The sequence below is a fragment of the Heterodontus francisci genome, chromosome 5 (genome assembly GCF_036365525.1).
Source record: "Heterodontus francisci isolate sHetFra1 chromosome 5, sHetFra1.hap1, whole genome shotgun sequence".
Taxonomy (NCBI): domain Eukaryota; kingdom Metazoa; phylum Chordata; class Chondrichthyes; order Heterodontiformes; family Heterodontidae; genus Heterodontus; species Heterodontus francisci.
In genome coordinates this window covers 24,224,802-24,244,196 of record NC_090375.1, presented here as the reverse complement: position 1 = coordinate 24,244,196, position 19,395 = coordinate 24,224,802, and the positions used below count along the sequence as shown (strand labels likewise).

Sequence of the window (19,395 nt, the reverse complement as noted above, 5' to 3'; positions counted from 1 at the left end):
ATGTCCACTTAAATGCCCTTAAAGTTGGCGAGTCCACTACTGCTGCAGGCAGGGCGTTCCACGCCCCTACTACTCTGAGTAAAGAAACTACCTCTGAAATCTGTCCTATATCTATCACCCCTCAACTTAAAGCTATGTCCCCTCGTGTTTGCCATCACCATCAGAGGAAAAAGACTCTCACTATCCACCCTATCTAACCCTCTGATTATCTTATATGTCTCTATTAAGTCACCTCTCCTCCTCCTTCTCTCCAACGAAAACAACCTCAAGTCCCTCAGCCTTTCCTCGCAAGACCTTCCCTCCATACCAGGCAACATCCTAGTAAATCTCCTCTGCACCCTTTCCATAGCTTCCACATCCTTCCTATAATGTGGTGACCAGAACTGCACGCAATACTCCAGGTGCGGTCTCACCAGAGTTTTGTACAGCTGCAGCATGACCTCGTGGCTCCGAAACTCGTCCCCCTACTAATAAAAGCTAACACACCATATGCCTTCTTAACAGCACTATTAAACTGGGTAGCAACCTTCAGGGATTTATGCACCTGGACACCAAGATCTCTCTGCTCATCTACACTACCAAGAATCTTCCCATTAGCCCAGTACTCTGCATTCCTGTTACTCCTTCCAAAGTGAATCACCTCGCACTTTTCTGCATTAAACTCCATTTGCCATCTCTCAGCCCAGCTCTGCAGCCTATCTATGTCCCTCTGTACCCTACAACATCCTTTGGCACTATCCACAACTCCACCGACCTTCGTGTCATCCGCAAATTTACTAACCCACCCTTCTACACCCCCTTCCAGGTCATTTATAAAAATGACAAACAGCAGTGGCCCCAAAACAGATCCTTGCGGTACACCACTAGTAACTAAACTCCAGGATGAACATTTGCCATCAACCACCACCCTCTGTCTTCTTTCAGCTAGCCAATTTCTGATCCAAAGCTCTAAATCACCTTCAACCCCATACTTCCGTATTTTCTGCAACAGCCTACCATGGGGAACCTTATCAATCGCCTTACTGAAATCCATATACACCACATCCACTGCTTTACCCTCATCCACCTGTTTGGTCACCTTCTCGAAAAACTCAATAAGGTTCGTGAGGCACGACCTACCCGTCACAAAACCGTGCTGACTATCGCTAATGAACTTATTTTTTTCAAGATGATTATAAATCCTGTCTCTTATAACCTTTTCCAACATTTTACCCACAACCGAAGTAAGGCTCACAGGTCTATAATTACCAGGGCTGTCTCTACTCCCCTTCTTGAACAAGGGGACAACATTTGCTATCCTCCAGTCTTCCGGCACTATTCCTGTCGACAATGATGACAAAGATCAAGGACAAAGGCTCTGCAATCTCCTCCCTAGCTTCCCAGAGAATCCTAGGATAAATCCCATCTGGCCCAGGGGACTTATCTATTTTCACACTTTCCAAAATTGATAACACCTCCTCCTTGTGAACCTCAATCCCATCTAGCCTAGTAGCCTGAATCTCAGTATTCTCCCCGACAATATTTTCTTTCTCTACTGTAAATACTGACGAAAAATATTCATTTAACGCTTCCCCTATCTCCTCTGATTCCACACACAACTTCCCACTACTATCCTTGATTGGCCCTAATCTAACTCTAGTCATTCTTTTATTCCTGATATACCTATAGAAAGCCTTAGGGTTTTCCCTGATCCTATCCGCCAATGACTTCTCGTGTCCTCTCCTTGCTCTTCTTAGCTCTCCTTTTAGATCCTTCCTGGCTAGCTTGTAACTCTCAAGCGCCCTAACTGAGCCTTCACGTCTCATCCTAACATAAACCTTCTTCTTCCTCTTGACAAGCGCTTCAACTTCTTTAGTAAACCACGGCTCCCTCGCTCGACAACTTCCTCCCTGCCTCACAGGTACATACTTATCAAGGACACGCAGTAGCTGCTCCTTGAATAAGCTCCACATTTCGATTGTTCCCATCCCCTGCAGTTTCCTTCCCCATCCTACGCATCCTAAATCTTGCCTAATCGCATCATAATTTCCTTTCCCCCAGCTATAATTTTTGCCCTGCGGTATATACCTGTCCCTGCCCATCGCTAAGGTAAACCTAACCGAATTGTGATCACTATCACCAAAGTGCTCACCTACATCTAAATCGAACACCTGGCCGGGTTCATTACCCAGTACCAAATCCAATGTGGCATCGCCCCTGGTTGGCCTCTCTACATACTGTGTCAGAAAACCCTCCTGCACACACTGGACAAAAACTGACCCATCGAAAGTACTCGAACTATAGTATTTCCAGTCGATATTTGGAAAGTTAAAGTCCCCCATAACAACTACCCTGTTACTCTCGCCCCTGTCGAGAATCATCTTCGTTATCCTTTCCTCTACAGCTCTGGAACTATTTGGAGGTCTATAAAAGACTCCCAACAGGGTGACCTCACCTCTCCTGTTTCTAACCTCGGCCCATACTACCTCAGTAGACGAGTCCTCAAACGTCCTTTCTGTCGCTGTAATACTCTTCTTGATTAACAATGCCACACCCCCTCCTCTTTTACCATCTTCTCTGTTCTTACTGAAACATCTAAATCCCGGAACCTGCAACATCCATTCCTGCCCCTGCTCTACCCATGTCTCCGAAATGGCCACTACATCGAGATCCCAGGTACCAACCCATGCTGCAAGCTCACCCACCTTATTCCGGATGCTCCTGGCGTTGAAGTAGACACACTTTAAACCAGGTTCTTGCTTGCCAGTGTCCTCTTGCGTCCTTGTAACCTTATCCCTGACCTCACTACTCTCAACATCCTGTACACTGGCACTACAATTTAGGTTCCCATTCCCCTGCTGAATTAGTTTAAACCCCCCCGAAGAGCACTAGCAAATCTCCCCCCCAGGATATTGGTACCCCTCTGGTTCAGGTGAAGACCATCCTGTTTGTAGAGGTCCCACCTACCCCAGAAAGAGCCCCAATTATCCAGGAAACCAAAACTCTCCCTCCTGCACCATCCCTACAGCCACGTGTTCAACTCCTCTCTCTCCCTATTCCTCGCTTCGATGAGGCACGGGCAACAACCCAGAGATGACAACTCTGTTTGTTCTCGCTCTAAGCTTCCACCCTAAAGTTGCTTTCTACATCCAAGGGAACAATGACTTTCAGGGTCTGACTGTCCAGAGGGATCTGAGATACTGGAAGAAATACAGCGAGCTGACCACATCCAAGGCTTTGGGCAAAGGCAGAAAGAAAACTTATTTTGCTGTCTGAATTTGAAGACACTTTATCCAGGGATTGTCTTCCTAGTGACACGGGTACCCGACAAGGCTAGAAAGCTGTTTTATATTACACCTCGTTCAGGATGAGGTTCTTTATCTGCTGTTATGGGAGTGATGGTGAACCAAGGGAACACTTACTAAACAGCTGAAAAGTGGAAAAATCTGGACGACACACCTAACTAGAACCAGGAACAGGATTTGCAAATGCAAATCTTTATACTCAGGCAAAACTAAAAAAAAGACAGAAAATTAGAAGATATGTCTCTGGTTGGGTTTATAAGTAGACAGGATTGTCTTATACATAGGTCACATCTTCCCATCAGCAAAGTAATTTCTTCAGAACAATGGACCAAGCAACATACCAATGATTTCCTAACTGCTCACTTTTAAAATAGCTATAAAATAGTTTTAGTAGGGATATACAGTAATGGATATTAGTTTAGTTCAATGTGAATGCCACTTGAAAATGGTCTTCTCTCAAGATGAATAGAATTCCTTGCCCCCTCCCTCTTCATCACAAAAGGAGGATATTGCATCCAAGATAGATTATAACACATACAGTACCTGAGTATTTACGATTTCCTGATTTAGTGTCTGCATAAGACGAGGATATATTTCAAGTTTTATGTTTAAAACTCCAACAGGAACTTTAGACTCTGTGCCTGAAAGTGGAAGAATTTGTTTGAATAAAGGTTTCATGCCACGTGCATTCAAAACTATAATTCTCTTTCTAATGAAACTTTAGATCCACAAAGTATGCAATAAAAATGCTGTAAATACACAGTAGGTTAGCCAGCATCTGTGAACAAAAAGACAAGTTTAGACATTTTGGGTATATACCCTTCAAACACAGCCCTGTTTCACCCACACTTTTTGGGATTTTCTTCTCCCTGCTGCTTTCACATGCGTTCAAATCCTCTGAAGGAGGAATTTTCCTCCACACAAGATCAGGGGGCAGGTTGTTCAACCTTGCCCGTCTAAGAGCGAAGTCCAAAGTACGGAAAGTCCTCATCAGAGAACTCCTCTTTGCTGACGATGCTGCTTTAACATCTCACACTGAAGAGTGCCTGCAGAGTCTCAGACAGGTTTGCGGCTGCCTGCAATGAATTTGGCCTAACCATCAGCCTCAAGAAAACGAACATCATGGGGCAGGACGTCAGAAATGCTCCATCCATCAATATTGGCGACCACGCTCTGGAAGTGGTTCAAGAGTTCACCTACCTAGGCTCAACTATCACCAGTAACCTGTCTCTAGATGCAGAAATCAACAAGCGCATAGGTAAGGCTTCCACTGCTATGTCCAGACTGGCCAAAAGAGTGTGGGAAAATGGCGCACAAACACGGAACACAAAAGTCCGAGTGTATCAGGCCTGTGTCCTCAGTACCTTGCTCTACGGCAGCGAGGCCTGGACAACGTATGCCAGCCAAGAACGACGTCTCAATTCATTCCATCTTCGCTGCCTTCGGAGAATACTTGGCATCAGGTGGCAGGACTATATCTCCAACACAGAAGTCCTTGAAGCGGCCAACACCCCCAGCTTATACACACTATTGAGTCAGCGGCGCTTGAGATGGCTTGGCCATGTGAGCCGCATGGAAGATGGCAGGATCCCCAAAGACACATTGTACAGCGAGCTCGCCACTGGTATCAGACCCACCGGCCGTCCATGTCTCCGCTATAAAGACGTCTGCAAACGCGACATGAAATCGTGTGACATTGATCACAAGTCGTGGGAGTCAGTTGCCAGCATTCGCCAGAGCTGGCGGGCAGCCATAAAGACAGGGCTAAATTGTGGCGAGTCGAAGAGACTTAGTAGTTGGCAGGAAAAAAGACAGAGGCGCAAGGGGAGAGCCAACTGTGCAACAGCCCCGACAGACAAATTTCTCTGCAGCACCTGTGGAAGAGCCTGTCACTCCAGAATTGGCCTTTATAGCTACTCCAGGCGCTGCTTCACAAACCACTGACCACCTCCAGGCGCGTATCCATTGTCTCTCGAGATAAGGAGGCCCAAAAGAAGAAAAAGAAAAGAAACCCTTCAAAGAAAGTGGGGATGCTATTTTACAAACAGCAGAAACTAGTAGGTTTGATACACTTGTGATGTTTGGATGAACAAGTTTGGTCATTTTCACTTCACAGCTTATCCAGAAACATTTATCTTTTCAGTATGAACTTCAAATGGAGGTTACGCACATTCGCCTTAAAGATAATGCAACAAAAGGACGGATAAGAAGCATAAATCGTATCCAAAAGAAATTATTTTTCTTAACGAGTAAAATTATTTACTGCACTCTAAAGAAGGAAACTAAATAGGAAACACGTGTTATCACTGACATCATATTCAGGACAAAATTGTAAAACAAAGAGATCATAGAATCATACAGCACAGGAGACCAATCAGCCCACTGTGCCTGTGCCAGTTCTTTGTATCCAATTAGTGCCATAGTTCTGCAAATGTTTCTGGAAAAACGAGTACTAAGTGAGCTGTGCATGACAAAAAGACATTTATTATGCAAAGGAAGTTGTTATGTGTTTAAATACTAAATCATCCTAAACCACATTCACACTAATTTATTGACATTTGTCCCAGTAACTCAATAGATTAGAGTGTGACAGCTCTGTTGACGAAGTCAATGCAGAGGCATTTGAACTGTTACTTACTGAAGGTTTGCACCTGTACATATTTAATTACATGTTTAAAATTCAGAAACTTGAAATCTGTATTTCTGAAAGCTTTAGTGGGAAACCAACATCGATCAGGTTTATAATGGCAGTAATGGAGATGCAGCAAGTTACATAGCTCATCAGTGTTCCAATATGCCTGCACACAGAAAAAAATTTATCACACCTAAACTTGGTTTCAAACCGCTATGGAATTACACTTACTACTTCTTTCCGGTGTCTGGCCAGACTCAGCTTAATTTTAAGATACAACTTTGCATTGACACAATACCAAGACTGCTTTGCACCATCACTAAACTGCACAGACGTCAGAATGAATACTCTTAACCCACACAATCCTAATAGCTCAGGGAAACCCCAAGAGGGAAAGATAAAACTGGAGGACAAGAAATATATAATCTCCAGAAACTTCTTTATATGAATAAGGAATTTGATTCATAAATGGCATACATGGTATGGTGGTAGTTTCATAATGCATTATAATTCCAATTGAAGCCTTGGCTCAGTGGTACAACACTTGCAGAGTCAGCAGGCTCAAGCCTCACACCAGAACCTGAGCACATTAACTAGGCTGTCACATCAGTGCACTGCTGAAAATGTGCAATATTGTTGACAGGTGCTGTCTTTCAAATAAGACATTAAACTGAGGCCCCTCTAATGTGGATTAATATATGAGGCATACAAGATGATTAAGGGGATTGACAAAGTAGACAGAGAGAGGATGTTTCCTCTTGTGGGGCAATCTAGAACGATAGGTCTTAGTTTTAGGATAAGGGGTAGCAGATTTAAAACAGAGATAAGGAGAAGTTACTTCTCTGTAAGGGTCGTGAATCTGTGGAATTCACTCCCCCAGAGTGCGGTGGATGCGGGGACATTGGGTAAGTTTAAGGAGGAGATAAACAGATTTTTAATTGGAAATGGGTTGAAGGGTTATGGAGAACGGGCAGGAAAGTAGGGTTGAGGCCAAGATGAGATTAGCCATGATCATATTGAATGGCGGAGCAGGCTCGAGAGGCTGAATTGCCTACTCCTTCTCCTCGTTCTTATGCCATGGCCATTTTCTAAAGAGGAAAAAAATTAACTGGTTATTCATCTCACTACTCCGTGAGGGATCATGGGCTGAATTTAGTGGTACTGGCAGGGCTCTCCACAGATTGCCCACAGGGAGGTCGTCTCGTTTTACTGGGCAACTTCCCCCCACATCACACCTCAGGTTTAATTCCAGTGGTGGCAGGAAGAGGCACTTAAGTGGCTACTGATAGAGGCCAATTCAGGCCTCAATTGGCCTCCGAGTGGGAAGGTCGTCTTCAGCCTTTCCTGCCTCCGCCTTGCGTCACAGTTTTATGGGGCCCCCAGCCTCCTAGCCCGTCTCTGGGGATCCCATTAAATTCAACCCCTTGTGTGCAAATTGGTTGTCACCTTTACATACAAAATAGTGAACAGTGGCCACATTTCAAGAGTAATTCATTGGCTGTAAAGAGCTTTGAAATGTTGAGGTCATGAAAGGCATGAAATGAATAGAAGTTTCTTCCAACTTTAAATATTTTAATCGTTGGATAGTGCTCAATTTATATATTTGTGCAAGCAAATTCAGAGTTTAACGTGATTCCAAATCTCCTAGAAAAAACAGGTTATTGGGACATAAAATAGTACAAAACCTGAAAGAAACCACAGGCTAAGTTTGTTAGGGTTAACTTTTTTGGACTACTATCGTATTAGCTATTATAGCCAACCAAGATAGAAAAACAAATGAGGTACTGGAAAATGCTAACTGCAAAAACAAATCAGTAAGCTATGAGAAGTTTGTCATTTATAGGGAGGATCAAAATGTGGGAATTTATACTAGAGCATTCTGTTAAATCAACTGAGTACACACTTGAAATCCAACGATGCCCAGATATTACGTCAACCCATGGTTGTACAGCATTTACATGTTACTGGTATAGTGAACTGGATGCGTGCTAAAGCAGAGCAAGCAAGCAGCACTGACAATACAGAAGCTGCTACTGAAGAGGACGACAGACTAGGCTTCTGATTGTGCAGCCTGAATGAATTTCATTAACTATACAGTAAATGGAAAAGTCCTGGGGAAAATTGATGTACAGAGAGATTGGGGTGTTCAGGTCCATTGTTCCCTGAAGGTGGCAACGCAGGTAAATAGAGTGGTCAAGAAGGCATACGGCATGCTTTCCTTCATCGGACGGGGTATTGAGTACAAGAGTTGGCAGGGTCATGTTACAGTTGTATAGGACTTTGGTTCGGCCACATTTGGAATACTGCGTGCAGTTCTGGTCGCCACATTACCAAAAGGATGTAGATGCTTTGGAGAGGGTGCAGAGGAGGTTCACCAGGATGTTGCCTGGTATGGAGGGCGCTAGTTATGAAGAGAGGTTGAGTAGATTAGGATTATTTTCATTAGAAAGGCAGAGGTTGAGGGGGGACCTGATTGAGGTGTACAAAATCATGAGAGGTATAGATAGGGTGGATAGCAAGAAGCTTTTTCCCCCAGAGTGGGGGATTCAAATACTAGGGGTCACGAGTTCAAAGTGAGAGGGGAAAAGTTTAGGGGGAATATGCGCGGAAAGTTCTTTACGCAGAGGGCGGTGGGTGTCTGGAACGCGTTGCCAGCGGAGGTGGTAGATGCGAACACGATAGCGTCTTTTAAGATGTATCTAGACAGATACATGAATGGGCAGGAAGCAAAGAGATACAGACCCTTAGAAAATAGGCGACATGTTTAGGTAGAGGATCTGGATCGGCGCAGGCTTGGAGTGCCGAAGGGCCTGTTCCTGTGCTGTAATTTTCTTTGTTCTTTGTATTCAAAAGATACATACCTCTCATATAAATGAGAAATCTCCAGGATAAACAGCACTTCCTCCAACACTGCTCCACTGGATGTAGTGCAATTTCTCAATTTAAATGTTGACAAAATAATCAACCAACCTCCAAATTCAAATATTCAATCAAGATAATGCAATAGAATTCTTACCTACACCCAATAGCTCTAAAGACATGCTCATTTGTCCATCTGGTGAACTCAGCAGAGACCGCCATTCCAAGTAGTGTGATGCCATTAATGTTGTTTCTCCAGAGGTATCTGTCTTTATCAGAACCATGTGCACAGGATCACAGATAGATAATAAAGTTGTTGCGTCAGCCATCTTACTGCCATCACCTAGATATAGTCAAGTAGAAAGAAATAAATGTTGGATCGTGTGACCTGCATGTCAAGTTCTTCAGGAGCCAAAACATGGTTATACAATAAGCAATTCTATACGATGATTGGGGAAAGCTACATTTTGCAACTGTAGAATGCAGACAACTTTTACAACCTGATAAATAAACCTGCTGCTCAACTAAGCTCTTCCACACTTATTTGTCCCGGGATTTTCCTCAGGTCTTCTACAGTTCCACCACCGTTTTAGTGGAAACCCTTCTTTCGTGCATAAATGGGATTTCCAAAGTTACGGTACAAAGTGCGAGAAACCCCAAGGAGAATCCCAGCGATCTGATATTAGGGCTACAATGACTGCATTTAAATTAGAATGGAGTTCTATACGTAGCAGGTAGTGAGTGTATGGGTTCTTGTGGATTGCCTATTTTAAATCTGATCATGAGAATCTAAAAAGGAGGCAGTGTTTTCAGTAGTGCTACCGTCAGGAGCGGAGAACAGTCGGACCTGTGTGGGAGTACCTAGAACCGGGAGTGGATAAATTCAGCACCAGGCTCAGGGCCTTCACTTACCTGAAGGCACGGAGAGCAGTAGGATCTCTTCAGGAGTTAGCGCGCGCTGTCCGAGTTTGAAAAAAAAATTTGAACAGTAACATCACAGGAAAGCTGCAAGGTGATTGGTTGGTGAGTAACTGCAGTTAGGGAGTATCAGTAAATAGCTAGGTTAGTAACTAAAGAGAAAGGTAAGGTTTACAGTTCTTTTTTATATAGTAAAGAGTGTGTCTTAGGGAATCAAGGTCCCTAGTGTAAATAATCTCTAATTTTTGAGTAATTTAAGGGATGGCAGGGCAGCTCAGCAGCGTGGAGTGCTCCTCCTGTGTAATGTGGGAAGTAAGGGACACTTCCAGTGTCCAGGACAAACATGTGTGCAGGAAGTGTCTCCAGCTGCAGCTACTCGAAATCCACATTTCGGATCTGGAGCGGAGGCTGGGGACACTGTGGAGCATCTGCGAGGCTGAGTTCATCGTGGATAGCACATACAGGGAGGTGGTCACACCACAGGTAAAGACTGCTCAGGCAGAAAGGGAATGGGTGACCGCCAGACAGAGTAGAAGAACTAGGCAGGTAGTGCAGGAGTCCCCTGGATCCATCTCCCTATCTAACAGATTTTCCCCTTTGAATACTGTTGGGAAGATAGCTTCTCAGGAGAATGCAGCAAGAGCCAAGTCTGCAGCACCACGGGTGGCTCAGCTGCACAGGAGGGGAGGAAAAGGAGTGGAAGAGCTATAGTGATAGGGGATTCTATCATAAAAGGTACAGATAGGCGTTTCTGTGGCCTCAAACGTGACTCCAGGACGGTATGTTGCCTCCCTGGTGCTAGGGTCAAGGATGTCACTGAGTGGCTGCAGGACATTCTGAAGGGGTAGGGTGAACAGTCAGAGGTCGTGGTTCACATTGGTACCAACGACATAGGTAGAAAGAGGGACGAGGTCCTGCAACAAGAATTTAGGGAGCTAGGTAGCAGATTAAAATGCAGGACCTCAACAGTTGTAATCTCTGGATTACTCCCAGTGCCATGTGCTAGTGAGTACAGGAATAGGAGGATAGAGCAAAAGAATGCGTGGCTTAAAAGATGGTGCCACAGGGAGGTCTTTAGTTTCCTGGATCACTGGGACTGTTTCTGGTGAAGGTGGGACCTGTACAAGTCGGACAGGTTGCACCTGAACCGGAACGGGACCAATAGCCTTGCTAGTGCTGTTGTGGGCCCGGGGGGGGGGGGCGGGGTGGTTTCAACTAATTTGGCAGGGGGATGTACAGAGTGGAGACACAGTACGGGGTGATGCACAGCCAAACATAGAACAGAAATTAAGTCAGTCTGGAAGGCTGGGCAAATATAGACCAGTTAAGGCACAAGCGAATAATGCAAGGCTGGATTGCATCTATTTTTTATTTTAGAGATAGAGATAGAAGACTGAAACAGGCCCTTCTGCCCACTAAGTCTGTGCCAACCCATTTTATACTAATCCTACATTAATCCCATATTCCCTACCACATCCCCACAATTCTCCTACCACCTACCTACACTAGGGGCAATTTACAATGGCCAATTTACCTATCAACCTGCAAGTCTTTGGCTGTGGGAGGAAACTGGAGCACCCAGCAGAAACACACATAGTCACAGGGAGAACTTGCAAACTCCACACAGGCAGTACCCAGAATCGAACCCGGGTCGCTGGAGCTGTGAGGCTGCGGTGCTAGCCACTGCGCCGCCCATTTTAATGCAAGGAATCTTACAAGTAAGGCTGATGAATTGAGGGCATTGATTAACACATGGGAATAGGATATTATTGTTATCACATAGACATGGTTGAGGAAAGGGCAGGACTGGCAGCTCAATATTCTACAGTAAAGAATCTTCAAGCGTGACGGGGTGGGGGGGGGGCTGTAAGAGAGGAGGTGGCATTGCACTATTGATCAAGGAGTCAATTACTGCAGTAAGGAGGGATGATATCTTAGAAAGTTCCTCAAATGAGGCCATATGGGTAGAACTTAAAAACAAAAAGGGAGCAATCACTTTGCTGGAAGTGTACTACAGGCCTCCAGTCAGGGAGAGATAGAGGAGCAGATATGTAGGTAAATCTCAGAGGTGTAAAAATAATAGGGTAATAATAGTAGGGGATTTCAACTTCCCCAATATTTAACTGAGATAGACTTAGCGCAAAAGGCTTAAAAGGGGCGGAATTCTTAAAGTGCATCCAGGAGAGCTTTTTGAGCCAACACGTAGAAAGCCGACAAGAGAAGGGGCGGTACTGGAGCTGTATAGCTCTATGACTCTATGTTGTAAATTTCTTTTGGTTAGTGCATTCCCACTTCACTCCCCCCTCCCTCAGTAATGTATTTTTCTCAGAAAAACTATACTTTAAACAGTAGGTCTTCAGGGTTGTGTCATAACAAAGAACACTACTGCACAATTATAATTATTCGTAAATACTACAACAGAGCTGATCTCTTTCCAATAACTCTCTATTCGCAGGACAAATACAATTTCCTGTAACCTCGCCATTCCCAGACCCCAGTACTATGCTGCGCTCCATATCACAGGAAAAATTATAGAAATCTGAGCCATATGATTACACCAAAAACCAGCCTCACAAACTTTCCAAACCCCTTTTGCCAAGTGGCCCAAAGCCACTAATTATTTCTTGCAGATACCAAGCTAACACACTACAGGACCCTAACTTTGTGAAGCAATGCAATCTCTGGCAAATGTAGGAAAAGTACATTTGATACTACATTTCTTCCTTCTCCTCCAAAATCAGCCCACTCTTGGAAGGTGTTGACTCGTGTGAGGCCAAGGCTCCCCATGTAGCTGCAGTCCTCCAGCACTGTGACCTAACCCTAACATTTTTCCCCTTGGTTAGATCCCAACTGTTACCCCAGTTGACACCACTGAACCCAGCACAGACTGCATTGAGCCTGGGATGTTCCTTATGAGCTGAATTTTATTAGCGCCGCAAATTGCGGTGGCGTGCTTTCAAGCTAGCAGTCTTCAGGCGCGGATGCACCATTGCTGACGCAGCTGCTCATTTAAATGGAGGGGGTGGGGTTGCCACCCGATGACGTAGAGGGGGCGGCCGCACTGTCCCCAGCAGCAACGTCCGGCGCCACTGCGCAGACACCATTTTTAAGGAGCTTCAAGCCCTGCAGTTTTGTTTAAATTTTTTTAAAGGGACAAAAATTGTACATAAAATTTTATTTAAACTTTGAATCCCCTTTCAAACCCCCCTCCCCCCCACCACTGAGTTCACAATAAAATGACCTATCTCCCCTGAAAACCACTTTTTAATATGCCGACCTTTGACCCTCAACCTCTTCCCACCATCCCTACAACCAATTACAATAGCTTTCCCCTATTCAACCCCCCCTCCCATCCTGAAATTTCCACTCCTCCTTCCACCCCCCCAACCAAGCAGTGTCACCCATTGGAAATCCGAACGGAGTTTCAAAGTTGTGGGAGTTCCGGCCGGCTGGAATATCGACGTGGGACGGCCGACGCTACCAGGTAGGTAATTATTCTTTCCTTTTAATCTCATTTGTATATTAAGATGAAGACCCCACCACTCGGCTGGGGGGTGGGGGCAGGGGGAAAGAGGAGGGGGGACACCTAGTGGTAGGGCCTTCTCAGCATCGGATATCATGGCGGGCCTCTCCCGGAAGAATTTTCCAAGCCCCCCCGCCATGGGCATATAAAATTCAGCCCCATGTCTGCATGGTTCTGTTCCATAGGGCCATGAAGGGATCCAGTTATCCCTTTTAATATATACCTGGATTGATTTTTACAAGTAAACCTGGTTACCTTCACCATCACTCACCTAAACTGTCTTTGTGAACTTCCAGCAGAAACCCATCCTGCAGATCGGGCTCACAGGCACATGGTACAGGCTTGGAGCGGAAGCGCTGGTTTCGGAAATGTAAGAAGAGTGTAAACGTAGAGCAAATTTGTCCTGGTAATGGCTGCGGTTCCTGCAAATGCTCCAGGAAAGCTTTACCACCCAAAACCTGAAGGTATAGGTTCCTTCTGGTGGGATCAATGTTTGCTGAAATGTGAATGGGAGAACATGAATGCCCAGGCTTTACTGCAGAAACTAACATTTATACAATGCTTTTCAAAACTTCAGAGCAACTCAAAGCTCTGTACAGCCAATGAAGTACTCCTGAAATGTAGTTGCTGTTTTAATGTAAGAAATTGCAGCAACCACAGCAAGCTCCCATAGACAGCAATCAGGTAAATGGCCAGATAATTTTTTTTTTTTTTAAAGTGATATTGGTTGAGGAATAAATACTGAGCAGAAATTCCCTCCTTTGAAAATTTCCACAGGGTACATCCATCTCAGTTTAATATCTCATCGGAAAGGGCACCTTAAACAGTTCAGCACTCCCTCAGTACTTCACTGGAGTATCAGCATAGATTATATGCACAAGCCTCTGGAGTGGGACTTGAACTCACAACCTTTGATACGGAGATGACAGTGCTACCACAGAGGCAAAGTTCACAAGCACCAATGTAGCAAATAGTGAAACAAGGTTTTTATTTTTTCTTGGCTTTGAGAGCCATGCTAGTCTTTGTGAAACATTTATGGAAGGGGTGACAGAATTATTTCAGTGCCTTCCAAATCACATTCTAGCTTTTGTGATCCTCTAACCGCATACTGCCAGCTTCACAGTGGGATATGCTCACCGCCATCTACAAAGCTCATGTCAGGAGTGCCACGCAATACTCAGTCCTAATTTGGATGGGTGTAGTCGCAATACTCAAGAAATTTAGAACCATCTGAACAGAACATTTTGCCTGATTAATGCCCCTACCACTAGACTTAATATTTCCTCTCTACATCATTGGCACACTGATTGCAGTATGTACAGTTTACGGGATGCACTTCAGTAACTCACCACAGTTAACTCAGAAGCAGGTCTCTCCCCTGCAACCTCTGACACTCAGAAGCGCAAAAGCAGCAATGCTGTGGAAACACATCTCCAAATTCCCCATCATGTGATGCACCATCCTGACTTGGACATATTTCCCCATTGCTTCCTTGTCACCAGATCACTATCCTACAATTTACTAATACCGTCTGGGAGCACCACCACTACTGCCACAAGGATGACAACCGTTTAAGGAAAAGACCCACTTTCACCTTCTCAGAGCAACTAGGGGTGAACAATAAACACAGAATCGTCCAAATCTTAAGAACAAACTCAAGAAAAAGTTTTTGAGCTCACTGGCTTAGCTACAAATGTTATGTGGGCCATGAAAATCAAGAAACAAAATAACTTCTGAAAGGAAGTGGGAACCTTAACCCAATTAAAGGTCATACATATTACTTAAACTTGTTTGAACCATCTTTTCTGCAAAAATACACTGCACTAACAAAACTGCATTTCTGGGTTTATTTCACTCATGAGAAAAACTCAGCCATGATTCAGCAGTGCTTCAGGCAGAGTTTCATGTGTGATGTTCTTGGATTGGTTCAATAACCTTTGTTCGTAACAATTCCGATACAATATTATGATCACCATCTGGGAAAATAGTGTCTTCAACATATATATTCAGATTCTTGATGGAACCACCTTTAATACATTTAACTAGCAAATGTTATCCCCGTCATCCAGTCCACAGATGCTCGCGAAGGATATGGAGACTCGAACCTGAAAAGCAGTAGGCTATTTGTCAAGTGGTCACCTGCGCCCTTCCTTCCCCAGTGTACACAAGAGCCCATGAAACCACAGCATGAATCATATTGAAGGTTGAGAATTGTTGCAGAACTTCTTTGCCTTTGCCCACTCGAAGGAACAGTTGGTACCTTGTACAGTTAGGGAAGGAGCCAGTGTCCATTCACTATTTACCTTCATTAGGCTCTAGATTTGGATTATATGCAAAAGGAAAACTGTTCCTGTTGAAAATCTCATTCATTCCCCTATTTCTGGGACCAGTAGGCTCAGTGCTGTGGAAGAGAACGACTTGGCAGGGGTGAGAAGGGTGACTGGGTTGACAGAATATTAAAAAGGTAGCATCTTGGGTTCATAAGGCTACAAAAACCCTAATTGAATTCTAGGTTTTATTTCGAGAGACACAGAATATAAAAGCCAAAATGGTAATGATGAGCTTATATAAAAAAATGTTTAAACCTCCAAGTACAGTCTGCAGTATTGGGTTCCATGCGACAGGAAGGATCGAGAGGCTTTAAGGAGGGTTCAATGCAGATTCATTAGAATTCTGTCTGGTACGAGGCAATACAAATACAAAGGCTTGAAATTTTGGGACTCTGCACTACGAGGGAAGAGAACAGAAGTGTTCAAAATTATGAAAGGCTGGGATGGGGCAGATCAAAGACTGTTTCCAGTAATTGAAGGGGTCAAGGACAATGATGCATATGTACAAGGCAGGAGAAACTTTTAGAAAAGCAAAATACTGTAGATGCTGGAAATCTAAAATAAAAGGAGAAAATGCTGGAAACGGGTAAGGCAGAACTTATAGACAGAAACCGAGTTACTGTTTCAAATTAATGACCTTTCATAAGAGGGTTGTTAAGCTCTGGAACATACTACCTGAAAAGGGTGGTGGAATCAGACCCCATAGGAACTTTCAAAAGGTGGTCAGACATGGACTTCAAGATAACTAATTTGCAGAGTTAAGGGGCAAAAGCCAGGATGTGGAACTAAACTGAACAGCTCTTTCAAAGAACTGGCACAGGCCTATTGCAGTGCAGTATAAATCTATAAAAATGAACTCTATTTTTTCAATTTCTCTTGAACCTGTAATCAGCATAAATCTCAACTTCGCTAAAGATATTTAACATAAGAAAACAATATGAATACTAATAAAAACCAGAGTCTTTCAACCAGTAGAACTTACAGAAGCAAATAAAACGTTAGTGGCCTGAAATTAATAAGGTGACAGATGCACTCACTTTTCCTTAATTCCGCTGGGTCCTTGTCAACAAAGTGCGTGGCCGGTTTTGAACTGGACGTATCTTCTTTGACCTGCACTTCCCAGAGATGAAAAATGTCTTTATTCCATTTAATTTAAATAAATGGATCAACACTGGGCACATTAGAAGGCAGAATTGCAACATTCCATGTTAAAATGCAACACTTTAATTGCAATATGTCTTTGCTGTATGAAACACAAAAGTGGCAACCAAGACAAAATGTGATTATGAAGATACACAATATGAAAAGAAAATTAAAAAATAAATAACACAAGTCATGGAAGTCTAAGGCTTGAGTTTGGCCTGTACCATGAGGTAACAACACACAGGAGCAACAATGTATAGAGCAAAGCCCATTGTGGGATCAAGACCACAATTCCCCATACTGTGGAGTTCCCAAATCCTTGAAACACCTAGTAAAAGCCATGCACTTCCCCACGATGGGTCATTTCTGAACCATTCAAATGCAAATGCTGGCAACCAATTGGGCTTCGAGGGACTGGGAGGATGTCACCTGGATGGTGTTGAGCTTCTTGAATGTTGTTGGAACTGCACCAATCCAGGCAAGTGTAGAGTATTCCATCACACTGCTGATTTGTGCTTTGTAGATGGTGGTCAGGCATTGGGGATTCAGGAGGTGAGTTACTCACCGTAGAATTCCCAGCCTCTGACCTGCTTTTGTAGCCACAGTATTTGTGTGGCTGGTCCAGTTCAGTTTCTGGTTGATGGTAACCCCCAGGTTGTTGATAGTGGGGGATTCAGCAATCGTAATGCCATTGAACATCAAGGGAAGATGGCTAGGTTCTCCCTTGTTTAAGATGGTCATTGCCTGGCACTTGAGTGACGCACATGTTACTTGCCACTTATCAGCCCAAGCCTGGATGTTGTCCAGGTCTTGCTGCAGCTGGATAGGGGCTGCTTCAGTATCTGAGTTGCAGCAAATGGTAGTAACATTGCACAACCATCAACAAACATCCCCACTTTTGACGTTATGATGGAGGGAAGGTCATTATCTTCCTCTTGCACTTGTACATTTAGAAAAACTACTATCCAATATCCTTATTTAAGTCCTGACCAACGTTCCCTCTAATTTTCTTTGGAGTTTGTAGGTGATTTATTTAAGCGTGCAGCCTCTCTACATTTTCATACACGCTATGCATCTGCATTTACTTAAAGGGACTGACAGGGAACATTCATCCCGACCACTGACTCTAGGGAAGCACCACTGCTACATCAGTCCAGTCTAAAAACATCCATAATCACCACTCAGTTTTCTGTCATTTTGTTAATTTCAGTGGTGCCACATCCCCTTCAATATCATGTGCCTTAATTTTAAGTCAATAAGAATAGATGTAGCACATTAATTTTTTAAAAATTCATATACACAACTCCACTGAATAGTTTTTGTCAATATAGTTATTTTCTCAAGGAACAGTTGTCAGTCATTCCTTACCTTTTACAAACCCATACTGGCTGTCCTTCAATCTTTTGCTCTCAGGTGAGTATTTATTTTTATCCAATCTTATAGCCTGGAGAAGCTAACCCACTAACAATGTTAGGCTGACTGGTCTATTGGCTTACAGGCATTACTGAGGCAACCCTGCAGATCTCTGGCACTGTATTATAGGGAATGTTGCACAATTTCTACATCTAAAAGCCTGTGGTCAGGGCTTCTGCTATTTCCTTTTTGGCTTCCCTTAGCATTCTAGGATGCATGCCTTCAGGTTTTGTCACTGTTGAGTACCACCATTTTTCTTTAAATTCAGTACAACTTCCTTATTTATAGTTACCTTATCTAATTGCTCCACCTGCTCTTCTTGTACCCTTTCATTCCCATTACTGCCCTTTTCTGTGAAAACCAAGACAAAGTACTCATTTAGTATCGCTGCCATTACTTCACCTATTATATTTCCTCTTTCAATTCTAATAAATGCGATCCTTTTAATTATTCTTCAACTTTGTGTTTCTAAAAGTCACTCCCTTGTTACCTGCCAATATCTGCTCTTACTTCTCTAATGTTTTGACTTCCTCTATATCAAAAATAATTTTCTTTTGTATTATTAGCCATAGATTTGTCATGCACTTTTGTTTTTAAAGTTTCATTTTAATTTTGATGCATCTGAGGATCTCTAGCTTTTGTGTTCGCTGATTTTATGTATTTTCATTACTCTTTCCTTGGGGCTCAGATTTATAGTACAATAGAATACTTTCAGTCTTTAAATACTATATAGTAAGTCTGAGAATGCTTTTACAAGCTGCAGGATTCATATTTTTCTTCACCCGTCTGATTTTAAAGTACACATTGAACAAGCAATGACGTACTAAGCTGCTCCTTGACAGAATAATAGGATATTAATGATCTGCCTTGTAATTCACAAGACATGGGGGAGGGCTTCAGTAACAGATAGGCAGAGGTACAGATGGAAGCAAGGAATTTTACAGAAATGGAAGCAGACAGGCTTTGCGATGAAGATGTGAGGTTTGGAAGTTCAGCTAGCAATTGATTAGGATGGTGAGAGTGCGAATAGTCTGCTTTAGCCTGAGACAGTGACATAAGGCGTCGGGGGGGGGGGGGGGGGGGGAAAGAGACGGTGGCCAAGATATGAAACCTGTGGCAAAGGCTGAAGAAGGTGGCTGCTTTTTCTCAATGTAAAGATGAAGTAAGGTTCATTCCAAGACTGCATATTGGACAAGTTGCCTGACTGCATAGAGGCAGTAGAAGATGGAGCTGACTGCATGACTGTGGATGATGTTGACAAGCTGCAGAATGTGGATAAGGGTCATCCCTGGG

The 19,395-nt window shown here is 43.6% G+C and overlaps 1 protein-coding gene across 1 annotated transcript in view; it reads right to left on the bottom strand.

The window, feature by feature from the left end:
- Positions 1 to 19,395, bottom strand: part of cep76 (centrosomal protein 76) — a 53,302-nt gene that overhangs the window by 25,552 nt on the left and 8,355 nt on the right. The window contains exons 3-6 of the mRNA XM_068031209.1: positions 16,584 to 16,656; positions 13,488 to 13,712; positions 8,933 to 9,118; positions 3,828 to 3,925 (exon numbers count right to left, since the gene is read on the bottom strand). Coding sequence (XP_067887310.1) covers positions 3,828 to 3,925; positions 8,933 to 9,118; positions 13,488 to 13,712; positions 16,584 to 16,656 — 582 coding nt within the window. The remainder of the gene's footprint in view (positions 1 to 3,827; positions 3,926 to 8,932; positions 9,119 to 13,487; positions 13,713 to 16,583; positions 16,657 to 19,395) is intronic.